The sequence below is a fragment of the Somniosus microcephalus genome, chromosome 20 (assembly GCF_052327205.1).
Source record: "Somniosus microcephalus isolate GS21.2 chromosome 20, FLI_Smic_1.0, whole genome shotgun sequence".
NCBI classification, from domain to species: Eukaryota; Metazoa; Chordata; class Chondrichthyes; order Squaliformes; family Somniosidae; genus Somniosus; species Somniosus microcephalus.
Genome location: NC_141006.1, coordinates 53,658,480 through 53,684,279, shown reverse-complemented (window position 1 = coordinate 53,684,279; position 25,800 = coordinate 53,658,480). Strand labels below are relative to the sequence as shown.

Genomic DNA, 25,800 nt, shown 5'->3' with positions numbered 1-25,800 from the left:
CGAATTTAGCCCCCTCAGTATTTAAATACTCCACTCCCTCTGTCTGTCCAGATTTTTGGTATTTGAATATCCCGCTCCCTCTGCTGGTAACACTCAGCAGGTCAGGCGGCATTTGCGGAGAGAAAAACATAGTTAACGTTTCAGGTCGATGACTTTTTGTCAGAACCCATATGTAATCCTGTGGTTTTATAATCTAATCCCCTCAATAAATCACTTACTGACAACAGCCCTCAATTGGATAAAAATATTCAGTAAATGGGTCAGTATTGTCCTGAATTTTCCTTTCAACGGATTTTGATGGAAATCCTTCCATTTTCGCTTTGTCAAATTTCCCGTCCTCCTTCTGCAGGGGCCAAGTTTACAGATGACCTACCAGGGAATCGAACAGGTGACAGCTTAGCTCATCTCCACTAACCTATGGAGAGAACCCAATGGGCCCCTGCTTCCTATCACAATCTCCATCACTGAACTGCTATCCACGGTCACATCTATCTACCATCACACTTAGTGAAATCAGCCATTGTACACCATAACCAATACCAGTCCTTTCCCATACTGTGTGTGAAGTGTAAACAGCAAGGGATGTGGAACTAAAGTGTGTGAATCTACTCTTGTGCAGATTGCTGCTCCACCAAACACGATCCAGAGCAAAGGTCAGCTGTCCTTGTCGCTGAAATTTGTCCCAGCAGGATCACACGGTAGGTTCAATTGCACCCTCAGCACCACATTCCAATCACAGTCATAAGAACATAAGAAATAGGAGCAGGAGTAGGCCATACATCCCCTCGAGCCTGCTCTGCCATTCAATAAGATCATGGCTGATCTTATACCTTAAATGCACTTTCCCGCCCTATCCCCATATCCCTTGATTCTCTTAGAGTCCAGAAATCTATCGATCTCTGTCTTGAACATACTCAACGACTGAACCTCCACAGCCCTCTGGGGCAGAGAATTCCAAAGATTCACCACCCTCTGAGTGAAGAAATCTCTCCTCATCTCAGTCCTAAATGGCCGACCCCTTATCCTGAGACTGTGACCCTTAGTTCTAGACTCTCCAGCCAGGGGAAACAGCCTCTCAGCATCTACCCTGTCAAGCCCTCTAAGAATTTTATATGTTTCAATGAGATCACCTCTCATTCTTCGAAACTCCAGAGAATATAGACCCATTCTACTCAATCTCTCCTCGTAGATCAACCCTCTCATCCCAGGAATCAATCTAGTTGCACCCCCTCTTGGACAAGTATATCCTTCCTTAGGTAAGGAGACCAAAACTGTACACAGTACTCCAGGTGTGGTTTCACCAAAGCCCTATATAATTGCAGCAAGACTTCCTTACTCTCATACTCCAGCCCCCTTGCAATAAAGGCTAACATACCCATTTGCCTTCTAATTGCTTGCTGTACCTGCATGTTAACTTTCTGTGATTCATGTACAAGGACCCCCAAATCCCTCTGCATACCAACATTTACTAGTCTCTCACCTTTTTTAAAAAAAAATTCTGCTTTTCTATTATTCCTACTGAAGTGGATAATTTCACATAATCCCACATTATACTCCATCTGCCACATTCTTGCCCACTCACTTAACTGGTCTATATCCCTTTGCAGCCTCTTTGTGTCCTCCTCACAGCTAACTTTCCCACCTAGCTTGGTATCATCAACAAACTTGGATACATTACACTTAATCTGCATCAGTGACTTAGATGAGGGACCGTGAATAGCTAAGGCCCAAGCACTGATCCTTGCGGTACCCCACTACAGTAGTTACAACCTGCCAACCCAAAAATGACCCGTTTATTCCTACTCTCTGTTTTCTGTCCATTAACCAATTCTCAATCTGGGGCACATTGGAGGTGCAAGGGGCACACGTCAGGTGCAAGGGGCCCACTGGGAGCACTCCCTGGACTATGCAGTGTAACTTGTTCGCATGAGATTTTTGAGACCTCTGCTTCTTTGCCATTTTTTGTATACTCGAGCTGAGCTTCCGACCCCATATCTGCTCCATCACCAATACCACCAACTTCCACCTCCATAGCATCGTCCATCTCCGTCCCTGCATCAGCTCATCTGCTGCTGAAACCCTCATCTATGCTTTTGTTACCTCTAGACTCGACACTTCCAATGTTCTCCTGCCGACCTCCCACCTTCCACCCTCTGTAAACTTCATCTCATCCAAAACTCTGCTGGCCGTATCCCAACTCGCACCAAGTCCCGTTACATAGGATAGGAACCTAGGAACAGGAGTAGGCCATTTACCATCTCAAGCCTGTTCCACCATTCAATGAGATCATAGCTGATCTGTGACCTAACTCCATATATATCCACCTTTGCCCCGTATCACTTAATACATCGAATTACATAGAATCTACAGCACAGAAACAGGCCATTCGGCCCAACTAGTCTGTGCTGCTGTTTATACTCCACATGAGTCTCCTCCCATTCCATCTGCCTCATTTCACCCTTTCTGCATATCTTTCTATTCCGTTTTCTCTCATGTACTTGTCTAGTTTCCTTTCACCAAGTCCCGTTCACCCATCACCCATGTGCTCACTGACTTTCACTGGCTCCCGGTCCAGCAACACCGTGATTTTAAAATTCTCATCCTCGTGTTCAAATCTTTCCATGGCCTCGCTCCTCCCTATCTCTGTATCCTCCTCCAGCCCTACAACACTCTGAGAACTCTGAGCTCCTCTAATTCTGGCCTCTTGTGCATCCCCCCTTCCTCGCCCCACCATTGGCAGCCATTCTTTCAGCCATCTAGGCCCTAAGCTCTGAAATTCCCTCCCTAAGCCTCTTCGCCGCTCTACCTCTCTCTCCTCCTTTAAGACGTTCCTTAAAACCTACATCTCACCTGTCCTAATATCTCCTTATGTGGCTTGGTGTCAAATTTTGATTGATTTACGCTCCTGTGAAGCGCCTTGGGACATTTTACTACATTAAAGGCGCTATATAAATGAAAGTTGTTGTATTACTATTCCTTGGGTGAGGAAGGGATGAAGCTGTCGCTCAGAATGTGGGGTGAGGGGTTGGTGATGGTGGGGTGAGGGGGTGGGAATGAGGTTGGGAATGAGGGGGTGGGGTGAGGCGGTTGGTGGTGGGGGTAAAGCTGTATCTGACGCTCCGATATCCTGCTTTAGATCGGGGCATGCCTCCCACCGCAGAGGTGCACATCTGGCTAAAGGAAGCACGGAATCTCATCCCAATCCGATCCAAGGGCATCAACTCCTTTGTCAAATGGTAATTGAGTCTTTCATTTCCTGGAATTGTGGAACTGATAGCTGTCTTGATGATGAGCATGGAAAATGGGTGAAAAGAATTAGCTTCTGGCGCAATGCATCCTGTTCCCACCGAGGCCGGATTCCTGGGATACCGGAGGGGGAGAGGCTGTGCTTTCCACTGGAACCTTGATCTGAGCAGTTGACTAGCTGCGGCAACCCGTTCCCCGCCCCTCCACCCGACAAGCCGACCCCTTCCCCTGACACCTCAACCTGTCCCCCGACATCCCGTCCCCCAACATTCCAGCCCTCCCTGACTGCCCCACACCTTCTGGGATGTCCATGGGCCTCCTCGGAATCATGCTTCTGGAATCCTGGGCAAATATTCTGCTGAAAGGCCCAGAGGTACTGATACCTGCAGAAAGGAGACTTAGATACTGTCTCAACCCACACCTGCCCCTGGGCCGGCACCCCAACATGCGGCACTCCAACAAGGGGGTGCGACTGGGCCAGTGCTGCCGATACCATTTTTTTGGATGCTGTGTGACTGACTCCCGTATCATTATATTGTTGTTATCAGTTATATTCTCCCAGATACCACTAAGTCCAGCCAACAGAAGACCAGAGTGATAAAGAAGGATTTGAATCCAGTTTATAACCACACAATGGTATATGACGGCTTTCAGACAGAAGATGTGAGTGAGATTTGTGTGGAGTTCACCATCTGGGATCATGATACCTTTTCCAACGAGCTCCTGGGAGGACTGAGGCTCAGTCTGGGAACAGGTAACAGAAACAAGTGTCACTCCTCCTGGCTGGATCTTGAGGGATAATTTTCTCCTGGATCAGGAGAGATTGAAGTTGAAGTTTATTTTTAATTGCAAAGTTTAAATATTAATAATATCTTTGGAATGTTTGGGAGCTGTCGCTAAGGACCACTGCCTTGGAGGCTGAACGATGCTACAAATTTGTGGAGTGTTGGTCGCTTGCCCTCTGCCCATTTGTACCTCAAAATTGCAGTTGGGATCCTAAGTAGATCATAAGACCCCGACTTGCACATTAAGAGTGGCCTTGCAGTTGAAATAAGCGGGTGGTCCGTCCAAAGTGGCGGCGGCCAGAGTGTCAACATAACCGCGGCAGTAAGTGACCTGACAGCCCCATCCGCCGACACCATTTTCAGGCTGCTACTCTCCCGCTTGCAGCACGCAGGGGCACTTGTGCTGCAGGACACGAGGGGAGCGCGAAGAGACGAATTGTACAACCAACCTGTAGCTGCCAGTCCCCTCCGAGCTCCCCTTTTACTGACTCCTTCGTCTTGGACTGAGTGACAGAAAGAAAGCTTCTTCAGGCTTTTCATGTCCTCAGGATGACCCAAAGCATTTTTACAGCCAATGAAGTACTTTTGAAGAGCAGTTGCTGTAGTTTTGTACTCTTGTGGCAGCCAATTTGTCCACAACAGTGTACAACAAAAAGTCAAAGACTGAGAGTCATTAAAATCAGTTTTTTTGCCAATTTAAAAACTAATTTTTTCAAATTTTGATATAAAAATGGAAGAAAATCTTTTTAAAATGTTTTTAAAGGTTTTTATTTTGAACATCGCTAAAACTCCAGAAACTAAGCAAGGGACCAAAAAATGTCCAGTTAAGGTAAATGACAGCACAGTTATGTACACAGTTCAGACACTACTTTCATGAGACTCGGTCTCAGACTTTCCGCCGCAGCCATTCCCAATCCACTGGCCACATGCTTCAGCCCAACCTATGGCCCGCCTGCACCATCTGAGAAAGCAGTGGTAGTAGGTAGCCGTGGTGGTCAATGCCAGAAGTCAAGCCCCGAGGACCTGGATGCAGTGCTGCAAAAAGTTTAATGACCTCACATGAGCAGTCAAGGTCAGTGACTTCATCTTCAAATGCCATATCCCACCTACTGCACCACTAGCCTCACACACGGCTCAATGCACCACACCCCCATCACTCACCTACCAACAATCTCTATCAATCAGGACTCATACTGCACCCAAACACATTGCACCACACTCACTGACACTCTTCCCTCTCTCTTGCAGGGCAAGGTGGCGCATAACCGCGGCAGCAGGGGCTGTCTGTAAGGGAACAGGCGCGCTTGCATGACCTAACCCTTATGGACGAGACAGTGCTAGACATAATTGGAGTGGCCATCGCTGAGCTCGTGGCCAGTGGCACGGCTGAAACAATCGAAGATGACGTTATCCTCGTACCTAATCCTCCTTCACACATCCCACTTCCCCCTTATCCCATTATCTCTTCTGATTTACAAGCTGCAGATGGTGTAAGCATGCACCTCTTGCTTCCCCCCTCCCCTCACCTCACAACAACCATACCCTTGTGCCTTTCTCCTTTCAGATAGCCAAGAACTGCAACCTGGCCAGGCAGTGGTGGCAGAACAAGAACTGGAAGAGGAAGAAGGCATTGATGCTGAAGACACAGCATCATCACTTGATGTTACACTCAGCCACCAGCTCAGATATTGACACTCCGCGTACTTTAGAGGATAGCTTAGATGAGTGGCTTGCAGCCAGGCAAAGGGCAAGGGTAGCGCAGGTGCAAGCTCCCCAGAGGGCGAGGTCACACACTGGTTCTGCTGCAGAGGACTCCAATGAGCACTTTGATGGGGCAGGCTACAGAAGAAGGCTGATGGGTATGCACAATTAAATGCTTGGTGCATTGTGAAGCCTTCCAGAAAGCCTGTATGCAATGTCAAGGAGCATGGAAGAGTCACACACCAACTTGGCACAGGGCTTTGTGCAGAGCTTGGAGCCCATCCTTTTCAGCATGGAAGTGATGGCTAACTCCATTAGCACACTTGCAGACCCAACCAGGATGCAGCATCTGATGGCCGACATCTCAGCTTCCATTGCAACACAAGCAGGAGCCACCCAACTTCTTGGCGCTGTATTGGAACCTCAGACTTCTGCCATGCAAACTTAGACTGCTGCCATCGTGGCTGCGCTTACCAGTATTCAAAGGGGCTTGCAGGGTGTCACAGCAGTCCAGCAATCTGTCCTCCAACTAGGATTGCTAAGGTGCCGTCCTTGGGGAGTGGCAGTGGCTCCGTGGAGCACGAACCTGCTGTACTCTCTCAGGATGACACCATTCGTCCTCCCACCCCTGCCACTCCACCAGTGCCCTTGCTGTTGCCTGTCATCCATCCAGCCTAGACTGCTGCCGCATTTAGCCCCTCGAGCCTGTTCCACCATTCAGTTAAATCATGGATGACCTGTACCTCAGTTCCATATAAATGCAAGAAACAGTTACATTCCATGAGAGGCTTTTGTGGCGTGAATTTGTGTAAGTTTGTGAGGAGAGGAACATTTCCAGGTGAAGGCTAAGGGTGTCGTGACCTCAAGACCTTATGTCCTTGACAGTAAGCAATTGACAGTAAGCAATTCAAGCACAGCGTGAAGGGGAGATCATAGCTTAGTACAGTGTGACTGACACTTCTCATGCTGCCTGATCAATGGTCATTTTTTGGCGCTGAGTGGCCGTGAGGGAGTGGTTGTATTGGCACCCACTGCCCTGACCACCTCCTTCCACTGCTGCTGACCAATTCTCCTTAGAGCCGTCTGTCTGTCAACTGTAGAGAGGGCCTTCCTCCTGTAGCAGTACTGCAACACCCGGAATCCTGGAGTGGGGGAGGAAGGGCCGTGTACCCTGCAATATACCTTGCCAGCTTTTCAACAACAATAAATTGACCAACATGATGATGATGCCTAGCCCTTTAAATGCTGCAGCAGTAAGGGCCAAGCATCATCATCAAAGGTTGTGGTTCCAATCAGAGGCTGTTCCAACACCCAAAATTTAAATGAGTGTAACTCCAGAAATGATGGTGAAGTCAGAGCTTGTAAGACTGGACGAGCAGTGTTCCTGCCCTGGGAATCACACCTCACTGGAAAATCCCCGCTGTCAACCACAGGGCTGGCAGCCTGCTCCGGGTGTTCTGAGGCACATTAAAGATCCCGACATATAATAGTCTGTCTACGTAAAGCCAGTCATTGCATTTCAAAGCCATTCATTGTATGTCAGATGTTTTGACACCATTCTGAAAGATATGATAATTACAGTATCAATTTACTTGTGTACATTTTCTATGTTAAAGGTGCTTTATGAAAAATTGTTGTTTTGTTGTAGAACAGGTGTTGATAAGAAGGGAGCAGTTCCAGATTTTGTGTAATTTTTACACCAGTTCCACACTGTGCATGAATCTTAACGTAGACAAAAACTGAGTCTCACTGCTCACACACAATCTCTGGCCTCATTCTAGGTCTCAGCTATGGCCAAGCTGCCAACTGGATGGATTCAAATGAGGAAGAGATATCTGCATGGCAGAGAATGCTTACTGAACCCGGGCAGTGGGTGGACTCCATATTACCACTCAGACCCTACATGGATCCCAGCAAATAACCACAGAACAAAGGGCCATTTCAGAAAAATAATCGATAGTCTGTGTGACCTAGCCTGTCCTTCAGGAACATTCCGCATGGATCATTGGCCCTAAGATAGGGAGCCAGATTTATTTGGGAGGGTGTGGGGGCGGTATTGGGGAGTTGGAACTGGGGGTTTGGGTGTCGGAGTTGGGCCTGAATATTGGGGTTTGCGAAGGACACATGAGTTTCAGGGTTAGAGCTGTAAACTTATCATCTTGACTTGTATCCATCCAGTAACATATTGATACCACTGTGACAAGACCTGGGTTAGACGGAGCTCCATGATGGGGCCTGGGTTAGGGGGTCGGGGTAGGGCCGTGCAGACTCTGCCGATCTCACTTCCACCTCAGACTTGCAGTCAGCGTATGTCCGTCAGCTATTGCTATGTGAAAGCTTGTCCAATCAGGCAGAATCTTTTTTGCACCGTCTCCTCATCAGCAACTTCCCAAAGGAAACTTTTACTGGAAATTATCTCTAGTCCTGCTTGGTAAATTAGCAGCGACCTGTCCTGTGTTTCTTAATCAGATGTCTTCACGTTCAAAGTTTTTTTTTAACAAATGATAGTCTTTTTAACATAGAATACATAATCTCCTTTATTTCCTGAACCCATCCAGTTACATAGAAACATAGAGATAGGAACAGGAGTAGGCCATTCGGCCCTTCGAGCCTGCTCCGCCATTCAATGAGATCATGGCTGATCTTCGTCTGAGATCATAGCTGATCTTACCAGTTCAGTACCCCGTCCCCGCCTTTTCTCCGTAACCCTTAATCCCCTTAGCCTTCAGAAATATATCCAATTCTCTCTTGAAAATATTTATTGAATTAGCCTTCACAGCCCTCTGTGGCAGGGAATTCCACAGGCTCACCACTCTTTGAGTGAAGAAATTCTTCCTCATCTCTGTTTTAAATGATTTGCCCACTATTTTTAGACTGTGGCCCCTGGTTCTGTGCTCCCCGGCCATTGGAAACATTCTCTCTGAATTCAGCCTGTCCAGGCCTGCCATAATTTTATATGTTTCGATGAGATCCCCTCTCAATCTTCTAAACTCCAGTGAGTACAAGCCCAAACTATTTAATCTCTCTTCGTAGGTCATTCCCGCCATTCCAGGTATCAGCCTGGTGAATCGCCGTTGCACTCCCTCCATGGCAAGAACATCCTTCCGCAGATGGGGCGACCAAAACTGTACACAATACTCCAGATGCGGTCTCACCAGCACCTTGTACAGCTGTAGTAAGGTATCCCTATTCCTATACTCGAACCCCCTTGATATGAAGGCCAACATACCATTTGCCTTCTTGATCGCCTGTTGCACCTGCATGCTCTCCTTCAGTGACTGGTGCACAAGAACACCCAGGTCCCTCTGCACTTCCCCATCTCCCAATCTATTGCCATTTAGATAATAATCTACCCTCCTGTTTTTACCCCCAAAGTGGATAACCTCGCATTTATCCACATTATAGTGCATCTGCCACGTATCTGCCCATTCCCCCAACCTGTCCAAATCGCACTGTAGCCTCCTGACATCCTCATCAGAGCCCACCCCTCCTCCTAGTTTAGTGTCGTCAGCGAATTTGGAAATATTGCATCCAATTCCCTGATCCAGATCATTTATATATATTGTGAACAGCTGGGGTCCCAGGACAGATCCTTGCGGCACCCCGCTGGTCACTGCCTGCCACTCCGAAAACGAGCCGTTTATTCCAACTCTCTGTTTTCTATCCGCCAGCCAGTTCTCTATCCACGTTAATACTTTGCCCCCAATCCCATGAGCCTTAATTTTGCATGATAATCTTTTGTGTGGAACCTTATCGAAGGCTTTCTGGAAGTCAAGGTACACCACATCCACTGGCTCTCCCCCATCTATTTTACCAGTTACTTCCTCAAAAAATTCCAGCAGATTAGTCAAACACGATTTACCCTTTGTAAATCCATGTTGACTCTGTCCGATCCTTTCCCCATTTGTCAAGTGCTCCGCTATTTTATCCTTAATAATGGACTCTAGCATTTTGCCCACAACCGATGTAAGGCTTACTGGTCTATAATTCCCTGCTTTCTCTCTACCCCCCTTTTTAAATATTGGGGTAACATTAGCTACCCTCCAATCCACGGGTACTGTTCCCGAGTCAATGGAGTTCCGGAAGATGATCCTTAGAGCATCTGCTATCTCCAGGGCCACCTCCTTAAGTACCCTAGGATGTAGTTTATCAGGCCCCGGGGATTTGTCGGCCTTCAGTCCCCTCAACTTACCCAACACCATATCCCTAGAGATACTAATTTCTGTCAGCTCCTCCCTCTCATTAGTCCCTATGTTTGCCGATATTCCTGGGAGGTTATTTGTGTCCTCCTTTGTGAATACAGAACCAAAGTATGAGTTTAATTGGTCTGCCATTTCCTTATTCTCCATTATATATTCTCCCGAATCGGACTGCAAGGGACCGACTTGGGATTTTACCAGTCTTTTCCTCCTGATATACCGATAAAAGCTTTTGCAGTCTGTCTTTATGTTTGCTGCAAGTTTACTTTCGTATTCTATTTTCCCCTTCCTGATTAATCCCTTTGTCCTCTTTTGCTGTATCTTGTACTGCCCCCAATCTTCCGGTCTGGTGCTTTTTTTTGCCAGTTGATATGCCCTTTTTTTTGATTTTATGCTGTCCCTAATTTCCCTCGTTATCCACGGTTGAGTCACCTTTTTAGGTTTATTTTTATGCCAAAATTACGATAGATAGCCCACAGTTTTTTAAATAAGCTCAATGCGTGAAGCTGGTTGATTCTGAGAAGATCTTGGAAATGATCCCATTAAAATCAGCGTCAATTCATCAAATGCAACCTCAAACCTTCTCCTGGGCTCCAGTCACTTTTAACATTTTATACCTAAATATATGCCTTCTCCAGCCCTGCAAGCATCCGAGATATCTGCGTTCCTCCAATTCTGCCCTCTTGAGCATCCCCGATATTCTTTGCCTCACCATTGGTGGCCATGCCTTCAGCCGTCTAGGCCCTAAGCTCTGGAATTCCATCCCTAAACCTCTCCACTTCTCTTCCTTAAGTCGCCCCTTAAAACCTAACTCTTTGACCAAGCTTTTGTCCCTATATCTCCTCCTTTGGCTCGATGTTAATTTGTGTCTGATTTAAGCTCCTGTGAAGCACCTAGGGACGTTTTGCTACATTAAAGGCGCAATATAAATGCAAGTTGTTGTTGTATATTCTCCCGTCACAGAGCTGCAGAACAGATCCCCGCGGTTTATTGTTATCAATGGTTGGGATCTCCGTTGATTGCCGCCTGGTCTTGTTTAACCCCAGATCCCTTTCCAAGTGACTCAATCTTGTTTTGTGTGATTTGATGAGACGGTGCATATCTCACTTTAGAAACTTCTCCAGTAAAGTTACGGAGCCCCCGAGCTCTCCATACAATGTCTGCCTCCCAATTCAGTGCCCAGAGACCCCGGAGGGATCCCTCCGCCCCCAAAAGATTCAGAGAGAGACCCAGAGACCCTCTCCCCCTTGCCCCCAGCCTGTTTGCTACCACGGTGACTCCATCTTTATATTAAATGTTGCAATGTTTATCTCAGTGGAATTAATGGTTTATTATTAGTTTAACCCCTTTAACTTTCTGGTTCAGTATTTGCCACAAGCATTTCTGATTTTTTTTTGAATGACTATTAAATAAATGAAAATGAAATATTCGAGATCTGGGTGAAGTTATTTGTTGATGCTGTAAAGATTCTTCCTGATATTCCAATTTCTCTACACCCTGTCTCCCCACCCATATATCCCCGAATACCCTCAACAGGATTCATCTCATTCCATCAGCTCTGGCCCGTTTTCTCTCACTTAACCACTAAAAGTTGATCATCTTCATCCCAGTAAGGTCTTCGTATCCTATTGACTGACCATCCCAAATCAATCCAAATCATTTAATTTGTCACTTTTACTCTCAATTTTCACAATGCATCGCTGGAAGTATAGCTACCATCCACAGTTAATGGTTGCACACAAGTTTTAATTCATTCTTGCCTCTACTGAGCTCTGTGCACATTTCATTTATTTGTTGTTCACAGCTGAAGGTTTAGTATCCAAACTGTTGCTGAATTGAGCGAATGTTCCACTCCCCATCGACCTCAACCTTCCCCCAGGGTAAATATCATCCAATCCCCATCACCACCTGTTGTGGAGTATTTTAAACTAACACTCGACACAAGGTTTTAGATCGATAGTCAAGTTGTCTTTATTGCACCGGTGGGGAAACAGTCTGCTCTGTCTTAGCCAGACTTTTCCAAATTGGTACAGCAAACACTACGGGCTGGATTTTCATTGAGGAGGCGGGACTACAACTTTTGGGGTTGTAGTCCCGCCTCCATCGAGTTCTAGCCAACCCACGCGATTTAGACTTGATTGACCTTGTTGAGCCCGCCCAACGGGCTCAGCAGGCCAATTAAGGGCCACCTGGCAACAGGTGATGTCACAGATTGAAATTTCATCTGTCAAGACCTTTTGACAGCTGTTTGAAGCTGTCAAACACTGACAATCTGTACTCCAGGTTAATTCCTTCCTCTCAGGATGATTTAGAGATCGCCCCGGAACAGAAAGTGGAGGCTGCAGGTTTTGACAGCTGGCGGCCATTCTGCTTTCTGTGCCGGTGAGATGAGGGACTCCCGAGACCTGAAGGAAGGAAGGCTGTAAAGGTAAGTAAAAGTTAGTAGAACTTCTTTAAACACTTTACACAGATTAAACACACTTACCTCTGCACTCATGCACCCATCACTCACCTGAACACCGGACATCTTGACCCCTCCAAGCCCTTCATCCCGATGGCCTGCCTTGCTAACTTGCCGTGGTTTGGAGCCGTCGGGAATCACACATTTCAACAATGAAAATAGGGATTAGGCTAAAAACTGCCTATTAACTACCTGTTAACAGGCAGTTAATTGGCACTAATCCCCTTCCCACCTCAGGGAAGGCGGGTCCCAGTGCGGGGCGGGTACCCGCCTCCTTTGAAACTGGCATGGAGGCGGGTTGGGGGCAGGATGGGGTCGGGAACCCCGATTTCGGGATTTTAAACCCCCGCACGCCTCCAATCCCAACTCCACGGCCCAATGAAAATCCAGCCCTACATTTTTATACATTACAATACACATGGCCATCTCATGCACAATTCATTCCTGCCACCTGATTGGATCTTGGCCCGCATGCACCTTCACGGAATGGTTACGAATCTTAATATAAACATGTATAAGCTGCCTCCTCAATCAATCATTCAAACTGCTGAATGCTAATTAAAAGATACCTTGGAATGTAACCTAGGTAATAAAGTTCTTACGGGCAGTTGAAATGCTGGACATCCTGTCTCCATTTAATTGTTTTATATCTCTCCAAAGAGTCAGCTATCTTTGACCGCATCATTATGGATATGGTCTTTCATGTTAGTCCCTGTCTTCCTTACACCTTCAGTGCAACTGCCAGCGATGTCAGTTTAACTCTTTCCCCACTGCAATCCCCCCTTTTGGTACTTGGCCCTTGCCCAAGTTAAACCACATGTATAAGCATCGCTGTGCCTCCTGCCCCATGCGGTGATCAGTCGCTGGTTCGGGAGGCCCTGCATACCCATCATGTTTAGCGCAAACTTGTGTTTTCCAGCTCTTTCCAACTTGCTTTAGCTCTTTGGTCCGTTTCTTTTTACAAGCGGTGCATGCCGCTATTCCCCATCCTATAGCCATGACTAACTGTACTATAACTAATATATAAGAAATGATGATGCGGATCCATGGGTGTATGTTGACATTCATTCCCCAATCCCACAGCTTCTCATACCACGGGACTTCCTGTAGCTCTACCTCTATGTCTCTTTCTAATTCCCCAAGATTCCTTTGCAACACTATGTATTGTTTCACCATCTTACTTAAATCCTCTTTCATTTCTTGCAGATCCTCTTGCAGGCGGGGCATTGGGGCCCCTACTGGATCTTCATAATTAACCAACTCGTCCCTTAAACTATCTGGCACATTTAGTTTTACTTCCTCCCTTGAATGTATATACACCAATCTGGTGTGTCCAATTGTCACAGGGATCTTTGGCGCAAAGCAGAAGTTAGGCATTGTGATTGCACATACAAGGTTACTATATTGGTACTCAGTCTCTGTGGTGGCTATACAATACTCTCCTTTGCCTCTATATCCCGAGCGGGTGTGATGGTGATCAACATGTGATAATTCCAACACACACCCCTCTGTCTTATTATAGCCGTACTCATCCTTAGGGCCTTCTCCTACCGGATGTGGGCATATCGTAAGCGTGCCTTTCCCGTGGCATCCGTTTAGGGAGACTCCTCTCATAGTACCATTCTTTCTAATGGCATAGGTATCAGTTGGATAGTATTGGAGGTATGTCTCACCCCTCACTATGCCTGTGTTTGTTACCTGGTACTGTGGGTATGGAGTCGTGTCTAGTCCCACCACTGGTATCAGGAGTACCATGCCTATCATTGCTGTCACTTCTGCTTTACATTTTTGTATCATCGGATATACTCTGGTCATCCCTTTGAGGATGCAAGCACTCAGAGGGCCCGGATTCTGGCTCATGCCATGGAGCTGTGTGCTGTTAATCCAGTCTGGTACCTCGCCTTGCTGTATCTGTGCCAGATTATGTTTTAACTGTCCGGTGATCCATTGGCCATAGGCATGACACAAGCCTCTCCCTACCCTGTCTTTTGCCTGTGCCTCATCTCTATGGTTTAGTTTGTTGATAATGCTAGCATGGTCCTCTATAACCTTGATTCCCTCGAGTAATTGCCTTATCGTATGTTCTCCCAACTCTGACCCTTGTCGAACCAAACCAGTTTCCTTCTCTAAAATCTGTTGTATTACCCTTTGTAGTCGTTCCAGACTACTTTGGACTCCTTGTATATCTAGGGCATTAATGAATGATGTCCCCGTGTTTATTCCCGTGAGTACATCGGTTCCTAAGCTCCTCTTAATCCTTTGGTGGAATGCAGCATGTCCCCTGTCGCATCAGCAGCTTGGTTAATTACATTCTTTATCATATATGCATACAATTCTCTAGTTTTAGTAAACCTTTCACAATATCCTGGCCATTGTAACATGGCTAACTTCATTAGTACTGGTACAATTTCGTGTCTCACGTTATCATACAATTGTTCTCCCTCGGTAAATAATACTAGTCCATTCATAGGTCCAGGTTTCATATCTGGACATTGTAGCATCCTCGGTGACGTAATAAAACTCACTACGCACTTGGTTTGAACATAAAGCAAGGCTTTAATCAACTTGTTTCAGAACATGGAGGTCTAGTTGTACTTCACTAGTTCCTTGTCTTACAAAATGTCACTGGGAAGCTGGGGCCAACGCCCGAGTATTTATACTCCTTGGACGGCGCCGCCAGCTGGCCGTCCAGTGTTATTTCACGAGTAGTTTCTTGATGAATGATGAGATTTATAACATTCTTCCTGCCTAAAAGATTTGAAAGTCCGACGACTTCCTCTTAACGGATCAGGCGGACCACGAATAGCCGCAGTCTTTTAGATTTTTGTTTATGGCTAGAAGCCGTGTCTTGGTCCCTGGGCCGCTTGATCCGTACCAGTGGATCGACAGGGCCTGTGTTGCTCTGATCAACCCGAGGGAGGCTGGGGAGATCGTGACTCCGGGTACGGGTCCCCACAGGCACAGAACTGGCTTTATCCTGTTGGATAGCCGGGGATTGACCGGCATCCTGGCCTCGGGTGGCCATCCCACAGGGAGCACTCGGCTCCCCGAGTGGATCGGGTGGGGCAGCTGGCAGATCGCTCGATGCCCCAGGTAGGGCGTCATCTTCGGGGGAGTGCAGAGTGTCGGCATCATCCCCATGGGTCTCTCTATCGGTTGGGTTCATGGAACCGGCCGGACAGGAAGCCAGGTCCCGGAGCGAAACGGTGGACTCAGAAAGAAAATCAAATCAACGAGCTATAAGCAGGAAAAACCTGAGATAGAGGAACAGTGTTAACTTGGACAAGGAGAAACGGGAAGGAGTTTTAAATACAAACAAAAATGTGTATTAATTGCAATGCGCAGAATGTAGGAAATAAACTGGGGGAATTAAAAGCAATTATGTCACAGGAAGATATAGATTTGACAGAAACTTGGCTGAAAACAGGGCACAAGTGGAAAATAAACATATCAGGTTATTCTAATTTTTCAGAGGAACAATATATAAGAAAGGAGAAGGAAAAGTGTCAATATTGGTGAAGGAGGGAATACCTGCTGTAGAGTGGACTGATGTATAAAAGAGGTTCAGACAGAGTCGATATGGTTAAAGGTCAAAGATTAAAAAAAAGTGATTGTTATATTCGTGGGGTTGGACTACAGACCCCCTAATTGTGAGAGAGAAATGAAAGAATAAATCTGTGGAAAGATCAGGGAGATGAATAGGAATAAATAAATTATTGTTCTCGGAGATCTTAATTGCCCACTCATCAATTGGGATTGGGAGTAAATGGAGAAAAGGGAATGGAATTCCTAAAATGTATGGGGACTCTTTCCTCAAGCAGTTTGTTCGTACATCTACAAGGGAAGAGGCATTGCTAGATGTAGTAATAAGTAGCAAAATAGATCAGGGGTGTAATGTGGATGAGCATCTCAGGAGTAATGACCACAATGAGAAGGTCTAAGGTCCAAATCGAAAGGGAAAACGTTAGTACAAAATCAAGGGCACCAGATTGGAATAGGGCCGATTTTAGAAAGCCGAGGAGTGAACGAGCTGAGATGAGGTGGGAAGAGAAACTGGCACACAGGACTGTGGATGAACAATGGGATGTTTTTTTTAAAAAGGAGTCTGCAATGTTTCAGAATAAATATAAACCATTTAAAAAGGAGTCTACTTCAATTTTTGGCATACAGTGGATAAAGAGGTTAGAAACAAACGAAAACTGAAGTAGTGGGGGCATATGGGCCTACAGCTGTGATAAAGAGAATACAAGAAAGTAAGGAAAGAGATTAAGAAAGGTACAAGAAAAGCAAGCAGGGAGTATGAGTAAAGAATCTCAAAAAATATTAAAAACAGTAAAGAATTCTACAAATATAAGTAAAAAGAGAACTGTTAAACTGAGAGGAAAGGAGAGTGAGTTAGTAGAGGGTCAATGGAAATAGGCAGAAATACTTAACAAGTACTTCGTTTAAGTGCACATAAAAGAGAAGGATATGTGGAGGATTGAGGGGGATTGACAAGGTAGATGCTGAGAGGTTGTTTCCCCTGGCTGGTGAGTCTTGAACTAGAGGCATAGTCTCAGGATAAGGGGTCAGTCATTTAAGACTGAGATGAGGAGGAATTTCTTCACTCAGAGACTTGTGAATCTTTGGAATTCTCTATCCTAAAGGGCTCTGGATGCTGAATCGTTGAGTATATTCAAGGCTGAGATAGATAGATTTTTGGACTCTAGGGGAATCAAGGGATATGGAGATCGGACAGGCAAATGGAGTTGAGGTTGAAGATCAGCCATGATCTTATTAAATGGCGGAGCAGGCTCGAGGGGCTGTATGGCCTACTCCTGCTCCTAATTCTTATGAGGAGGTAAATCCTGATTTGGATAAAAGCAAGATGAGAAATGTTATGATTAATAAAAGAATTAGAGAAGTTAGTTAAGCTAAAGGAGAACAAAGTGCCAGGATATGATGGGATACACCTTAATATCCTGAGGGAAACGTGTGAAGAAACAGTGGAGGCCCCAGAAATTATATTTCAGTTTTTTATTGAGAATAGATGTGTGTCGGAGGGCTGGAGAGTGGCCAGAGTTAACCCAGATAATTACAGGCTAGTTCGTTTAACATCTGTGGTAGGGAAAATTCTGAAAACTTTAATGAAAGATGAAATTACTAAATATCTGGATGAAGAGAGTATTATCGCAACCAACACGGATTTCAGAAAGCAAGATCATGCTGACAAACCTGATGGAGTTCTTTAAGGTGGTGACCAATGTGGTGGATGGGGAAATGCAGCGAATGTGGTGAGCATGGTCTTTCAAAAACCCTTTGACAAAGTACCACACAAGAGACAGTTGGAGAAGATTAAGGGGAATGGAATTAGAGGGATGGGAGCAAATTGGATTAATAATTGGTTACAATGGAGGAAACAGAGAGTAGGAGTTAATGGCAGTATTTCACAGTGATGGAAGTAAGTAGTGGTGTCCCACAGGGTTCTGTTCTGGGGCTACTTCTGGTCACTGTGTACATCAGTGATTTGGATATGGGGCTGGACGGAGTGGGGTCCAAATCTGCAGATGATACTAAAATAGGAGGCAGAGTGACTAATTTGGAGGACAGAAGGAAGCTCAAGGGGATTTTGATAAAATGGTGCAATGGGCAAAAAATGGCAGGTAGAACTTAATATCAGAAATTTAGAGGGCCAAGTACTGAAATCACTAAAAACCAGTGGACAGGTACAAAACATAATTTTAAAAGGCTAATGAAATGTTCGCCATTATCTCAAAGGGGCTGGAATACAAAGGGATGGAAGTTATGTTACAGTTATATAAAGCTCTGGTTAGACCCCGTTTAGAGTACTGTGTTCAGTTCTGGGCACCGCACCTCAGGAAGGATATCCTGGCCTTGGAGGGGGGGCAGCGCAGATTCACCAGAGTGATACCGGGGCTAAAAGAGTTAAATTAGGATGACAGGTTGCATCGATTAGGCTTGCATTTCCATGAGTATAGAAGATTAAAGGGTGATTTAATTGAGGTGTTTATGATGATCAAAGGAGTTCATAGGAAATAGTTTCTCTATCTACCCTATGGTGGGGGACATCCAGAACAAGGGGGCAGAACTTTAAAATGAGAGCTAGACCATTCAGGGGTGATGTCAGAAAGCACTTCTTCACACAAAGGGTAGTGGAAGTCTGGAACTCTATCCCCAAATAAGCTGTTGAGGCTGGGGGTCAATTGAAAATTTCAAAATGGAGATTGCTAGATTTTTGTTAGGTAAGAGTATTAAGAGATATAAGGAACCAAGGCGGCTAAATGGAGTTCAGATACAGATCAGTCATGATCTATTTAAATAGCAGAACAGACTCGAGGGGCTGAATGTCCTACTGTTCCTAGGTTAGTAAATGTGAGGTGGTATATTTTAGTAAAGAAAAACTGTAAGAATTACACTTTTAATGAGGGAAGGCTGGCTGCTGTAGAAGAGGAGGAGGATCTGGCGCTCAGGTTCACAAGATATCAAAATTAACACCAAGTGGAAAAGGCCCTAAAATAAGCTAGTGGAATATTGGGTTTTGTGGCAATGTCATATAAAAGTTGAGATGTAATGATAAATCTATATAAAACCTCAGTAAGGCCACAGTTGGAGGACTGTGCAATTTTGGGCTCCACGCCATAGAAAGAATGTTGAGGCAATAGAGAGGGTACTGTGCAGATTCACCGGGATGCTGCCTGGTATGAGGAAATACAAATCCAAAGACAGACTTGAATTGGGGCTTTTTTCATTGGAACAGAGGTTAGTTTATCTCCAGTGTTTATTCCATTGTTCCTGTGGGATTTAAGATCAGATGGGTTATTGCTATATCATTTTAATTGGGTCCAATGTTTCCATCTACCCTTTCCCCTCATATCTATACATGCACACGTATCGCTGGTCATGATAACCTCAAATGGTCATAGAAACATAAAAACATAGAAGATAGGAGCAGGAGTAGGCCATTCGGCCCCTCGAGCCTGCTCCGGCATTCAATGAGATCATGGCTGATCATCCAAATTCAGTACCCTGTGATGCGCTATCAATTACTCATAAAAGACTGAGAGTTAGAAGAGTAACTAAAGGCTTTTATTAACAAAAGAATGGAGGTCTGCCTCGAGTGGTCGACCGGTCCAGAAATACAAAGGGCTGGGGAGCAGTCACCTTTATACTTGGACTTGCGGGAGGAGTCAGCCGAGGCATGTCCAGGCATGTACACAATGGAATGCAAACAGTATACAAACAGTGGTTTACCACATTCACCCCTTGTTTAAAATTGAGTCCGGCGGGGTGAAGTGTATTAAAAGTTAGTGTATTGGAGTCTCTCCGGAGGTCTTGTCTGCCGCTGTGATCGGCGTGGCGACGGCAGGGGTAGTGAAGCTTCCGGCATCAAGTCCCGCGTAGGCTGTGGCGCTGGCGTGTCGTCCTCGTAGATGTTGAGCGGGTCGCGGGACCCAGGCCTGCCGTCTGCTGGGGCTGGATATCGGATCGTGGGGGGGGGTGGTAGTGGGTAGTGGGTTACTGCAGCCCCCGAGGGTGCAAGGTCTCTTATGGAGACTGTCCTCCCGCCCGTCCGGGTACGCAATGTAAGCGTACTGGGGGTTGGCGTGGAGGAGGTCGACCCTCTCGACCAGGGGGTCCGTTTTATGGGTCCTTACGTGTCTTCTCAGTAGGACCGGCCCTGGGGACGTCAGCCATGGCGGTAGCGATGTCCCCGATGTGGACTTCCTTGGGAAGACAAACATTTTCTCATGAGGGGTGGCGTTAGTGGCAGTGCAGAGCAGTGACCGAATAGAGTGGAGCGCATCGGGTAGCACATCCTGCCAGCGGGAGGTTGGAAGGCCCCTAGACTTTAAGGCTAGCAGGGCGGCCTTCCAAACTGTCGCATTTTCTCTTTCCACCTGTCCGTTCCCCCGAGGGTTGTAACTAGTGGTCCTGCTTGTGGCAATACCCCTAGTGAGCAGGTACTGACGGAGTTCGTCGCTCATAAACGATGAGCCCCGGTCGCTATGGATATAGCTGGGGAAACCGAACAGGGTGAAGAGGTCATTTAGGCATTTAATGACCGTGGCACTGGTCATGTCCGGGCAGGGGATGGCGAACGGGAAACGGGAGTACTCATCAATAATATTGAGGAAGTACACGTTGCGGTCGGAGGAGGGGAGAGGCCCTTTAAAATCGACGCTCAGGCGCTCGAAGGGGCGAGTGGCTTTTATCAGGTGAGCCCTGTCTGGTTTATAAAAGTGCGGTTTGCACTCAGCGCAGACTTGGCAGTTCCTGGTCATGGTCCTGACCTCCTCAATGGAGTAAGGTAGGTTGCGGGCCTTGACGAAGTGGAAGAACCTGGTGACCCACGGGTGGCAGAGGTCATTGTGGAGGGCCCGCAGTCTATCGATCTGCGCGCTGGCGCAGGTGCCACGCGATAGAGCATCCGGGGGTTCGTTGAGCTTCCCGGGCCGGTACAAGATCTCGTAATTGTAGGTGGAAAGTTCGATTCTCCACCTCAAGATCTTGTCATTTTTGATTTTGCCCCTCTGCTTGTTGTTAAACATGAAAGCGACTGAACGCTGGTCAGTGAGCAGGGTAAATCGTTTTCCGGCCAGGTAGTGCCTCCAATGACGCACAGCCTCCACAATAGCCTGGGCCTCCTTCTCAACAGCGGAGTGTCTGGTCTCCGGGCCCTGGAGGGTTCGTGAAAAGAAGGCCACGGGTCTCCCCGCCTGATTGAGGGTAGCGGCCAGGGCAAAGTCGGACGCGTCGCTTTCCACCTGGAAGGGGATGGATTCGTCCACTGCGTGCATGGTGGCTTTGGCGATGTCCTCCTTGATACGGTGGAAGGCTAAGCGGGCCTCTGCCGTCAAGGGAAAAGAGGTGGACTTGATCAGCAGACGGGCCTTGTCCGCATAGTAGGGGACCCACTGGGCATAATAGGAGAAAAACCCTAGGCACCTCTTCAGGGCCTTGAGGCAGTGGGGCAGTGGGAGTTCCATAAGGGGACGCATCCGGTCGGGGTCGGGACCGATGACTCCGTGTTCCACAACACAGCCAAGGATGGCGAGGCGGTTTGTGCGGAATATGCACTTCTCCTTGTTATATGTCAGGTTCAGGAGTTGGGCGGTGCGGAGGAATTTTTCGAGGTTTGCGTCATGGTCCTGCAAGTCACGGCCGCAGATGGTCACATTGTCCAGGTATGGGAAAGTGGCCTGCAACGCATTTTGATCTACCATCCGGTCCATCTCCCTTTGGAAGACGGAGACCCCGTTGGTGACGCCAAAGGGAACCCTAAGGAAGTGATAGAGGCGGCCGTTTGCCTCAAAGGCAGTATACTGGCGGTCCTCAGGGCAGATAGGGAGTTGGTGGTACGCTGATTTCAGGTCAATGGTCGAGAAGACGTGGTACTGCGCGATCTGATTGACCATATCAGCTATGCGGGGGAGTGGGTAAGCGTCCAGTAGGGTGTAGCGATTTATTGTCTGGCTGTAGTCGATGACCAGGCGCTGCTTCTCGCCGGTCTTAACGACCACAACCTGGGCTCGCCAGGGGCTGGTGCTGCCCTCAATAATCCCTTCCTTCAGGAGCCGCTCCACTTCGGTTTTAATGAAAACCCTGTCCCCGGCGCTGTATCGCCTGCTCTTTGTGGCGATGGGCTTACAGTCGGGGGTGAGGTTAGCAAACAGTGGGGGGGGGGTGACTCGGAGTGTGGAGAGGTTGCACCTGGTGCGCGGCGGGCAATTTGGAAGCTGCTGGCTGCGGACTGTGAGTGGGGGGAGGGGTCCACCGTACGCCATCGTAACACTTTTAAGGTGGCACTGAAAATCTAACCCCAGTAGAACGGCAGCGCAGAGGTCGGGCAGGACCAGAAGTTTAAAATTATCGTACACAGTCCCGTCTACTATGAGTGTCACCACGCAGTAGCCGCCAATGTCCGCTGACTGGGACTCGGAGGCCATAGAAATCCGCTGGTGCGCAGGCAGGACTGGGAGAGAGCAACGCCGCACCGTGTCAGGGTGGATGAAGCTCTCCGTGCTCCCAGAGTCAAAAAGGCAGATTGTATCGTGACCATTTACCTTAATGTCCATTGTGGAACTGGCCAGTTGGTGCGGTCTCGCTTGGTCCAGTGTAACGGATGCTCGCGTCGGGGTCGGTGTGTCACTGCGGGTATCAGATGAGGCGGTGTCGGGGGCCTGCTGCGTCCCGGCTGTCGTCCAAGATGGCGGCGTCCATGATCCCCATGTGGCTGGAGGTGTCCAAAATGGCTGCTGTACCGGTGATTCGCACATGGCCGAGGAGGCCCAAGATGGCGGCCCGCATGGCCCACACGCGGCGCTGCTGGGGTTCGGGGTGGCTTTGGCCCTGCAGACGCTAGCGTAGTGTCCCTTCTTCCCGCAGCCCGAGCAGATCGCGTTTTTCGCCGGGCAGCGCGCTCTGGGGTGTTTTGCCTGGCCACAGAAGTAGCATTTCTGGCCTTGGGGCACTGCTGTCTGGCCTTGGGACACTGCTGCGGTAGTTGGGCCGTTGCTGGGGTGTGGCTGGGGTGGCACGGCGCTATGAGGCGGTCCTACCGTGTCCCAGGCTGTCGTTCCCCGCGGCGTCCACGGTGCAGAGGAGTAGGCATCCATGCCCTGGTAGGCTGCATCCAATGATAGTGCGAGTTCAGAGGCCTTGTTGAGGTTGAGGTCACTCTGCTCCAACAGTCGCTGTCGGGTGTAATTGGATCTGTGGCCCGCTACAAAAGCGTCCCGGATAAGTTCCTCTGTGTACACAGCGGCCTTTACATCCTTACACCCACAGGCCCGGCCAAGCACGGACAGTGCCTGAAGATATTCCACGGTCGATTCCCCAGGTTGTTGCTTACGACTCCCCAGAAGGTGCCTGGCGTACACTTCGTTCACTGGGCGCGTGTACTGGTCCTTGAGGAGCTTGATAGCATCCGCGTACGAGGTCGCGTCTTGGATGACCGAGTACACTCGGTGGTTCACTTTGGAGGTCAGGACATCCAGTTTGTCCTCTTCCGATTTGATTGCTTCGGAGGCGGTCAGGAATTTTTCGAAACACTTAAGCCAGTGAGTAAACTTGGTGGATGAGTCCGCCTCCCGATGACCTAAGTCCAGGCATGCTGGTGTGAGGATCTTTTCCATTATAAAAATTTTGTTAATAAAATTGATGCGCTATCAATTACTCATAAAAGACTGAGAGTTAGAAGAGTAACTAAAGGCTTTTATTAACAAAAGAATGGAGGTCTGCCTCGAGTGGTCGACTGGTCCAGAAATACAAAGGGCTGGGGAGCAGTCACCTTTATACTTGGACTTGTGGGAGGAGTCAGCCGAGGCATGTCCAGGCATGTACACAGTGGAATACAAACAGTATACAAACAGTGGTTTACCACACCCTGTCCCTGCCTTCTCCCCATATTCCCATATCCCTTTAGCATTAAGAAATATACCTAACTCCTTCTTGAATATATTTAATGAATTGGCCTCCACTGCCTTCTGTTGTAGGGAATTCCACAGGTTCACCACTCTCTGGGTGAAGAAATTCCTCCTCATCTCTGTCCTAAATGGCTTACCCCTTATCCTTAGACTGTGACCCCTGGTTCTGGACTCCCCGGCCATCGGGAACATCCTTCCAATTAGATTAACTAATTCAGATGTCGTCCGTGGTCAGGGACAGGAGGGTGTGACTATGAGTGAGGCAGGTACGGGGATCCAGGAGGTAGTGTTGGAGGAGCCGCAGCCCTTGCTCTTGTCCAACAGGTTCGAGGCTCTTACTCCCTGTGAGGATGGGAACAGGGACTGCGGGGAGGATGAGCAACCTGGCCACAGCACCGTGGAACAAGGGGCCATTCAAGTGGGGGGAGTAAAAAGAAATGTTGTAGTGGTAGGGGATAGTATCATTAGGGGGATAGATAGGGTTCTTTGCAGCCGAGAGCGAGAGTCCCGAAGGCTGTGTTGCCTGCCCGGTGCCAGGGTTAAGGACATCTCCTCTGGACTGGAGAGAAACTTGGAGTGGGAGGGGGAGGATCCAGTTGTCGTGGTCCATGTTGGTATCAACGACATAGATAGGACAAGGAAAGAGGTTCTGCTGAGGGAGTCTGAGCAGCTAGGGGCCAAATTAAAAAACAGAACCACAAGGGTAATAATCTCTGGATTACTACCTGAGCCACGAGCAAATTTGGCTAGGGTAAATAAAATCAGAGAGTTAAATGCGTGGCTCAAAGACTGGTGTAGGAGAAATGGGTTTTGCTTCTTGGGACACTGGCACCAGTACTGGGACAGGAGAGAGCTGTTCCGTTGGGACGGACTTCACTTGGCCAGTGCTGGGACTAGAATCCTGGCGGATCGAATAACTAGGGCTGTAGAGAGGGCTTTAAACTAATTAGTGGGGGGGAGGTTTCAAGAGAGCGAAAAATAAAAATGTCAGCGGAGAAGACAATAGAGCAAGGTAGCAGTGGGGGAATTAAAAACCAGAGCGTGTCAGGAAGGGACAGAATGTATAAAGATAAAGGTAAAGTAGTAAAGGGGTAAAAGCAGGAATAAATTGTCACAAAACATATTTAAAAGTTCTTTATCTGAATGCACGCAGCATTCGTAACAAAATAGACGAGTTGACGGTACAAATAACTACACATGGGTATGATCTGGTGGCCATTACGGAAACATGGCTGCAAGGTGACCATGACTGGGAACTAAACATCCAGGGGTATTTGACAATTAGGAAGGACAGACAGGAAGGAAAGGGAGGTGGGGTGGCTATGTTAATAAAGGATGGAATCACTGCAATAGTGAGAAATGATATTGGGTCAAAGGATCAGGATAGTGAAACAGTATGGGTGGAGATAATGAATAATAAGGGGAAAAAGTCACTAGTGGGCGTAGTCTATCGGCCTCCTAACAGTTGCAACTCTATTGGTCGGAGTATAAATCAGGAAATAGTTGGGGCTTGTAATAAGGGAACAGCTATAATCATGGGGGATTTTAACTTTCATATTGACTGGACAAATCAAATTGGGCAGGGCAGCCTTGAGGAAGAGTTCATAGAGTGCATTAGGGACGGGTTCCTTGAGCAGTATGTTACTGAACCAACCAAGGGGCAGGCAATCTTAGATCTGGTCCTGTGTAATGAGACAGGATTAATAAAAAATGTCCTAGTAAAGGATCCCCTTGGAATGAGTGACCATAACATGGTTGAATTCCAAATTCAGTTGGAGGGTGAGAGAGTTGGATCTCAAACCAGCGTACTAAGCTTAAATAAAGGAGACTATGAAGGTACGAGAGCAGAGTTGACTAAAGTGGACTGGGAAAATAGATTAAGGTGTAAGACGGTGTCGTGTATTGATTGCGAGTTTGACACCAGTCAATACGGTAATGTAATGTGCGAGTTTAACGCCAGTTAATACGGTAATGTAATGTGC

The 25,800-nt window shown here is 47.4% G+C and overlaps 1 protein-coding gene across 1 annotated transcript in view; it reads left to right on the top strand.

Annotated features, from left to right (window-relative positions):
- LOC147103264 (synaptotagmin-like protein 1) overlaps window positions 1–8,882 on the top strand; it is a 59,639-nt gene extending 50,757 nt beyond the window's left edge. The window contains exons 12-15 of the mRNA XM_085962717.1: window positions 620–698; window positions 3,137–3,236; window positions 3,795–4,000; window positions 7,514–8,882. Of these exons, the coding sequence (XP_085818843.1) occupies window positions 620–698; window positions 3,137–3,236; window positions 3,795–4,000; window positions 7,514–7,653 (525 nt within the window). The 3' untranslated portion in view covers window positions 7,654–8,882. The remainder of the gene's footprint in view (window positions 1–619; window positions 699–3,136; window positions 3,237–3,794; window positions 4,001–7,513) is intronic.
- Window positions 8,883–25,800: the final 16,918 nt, after the last annotated feature.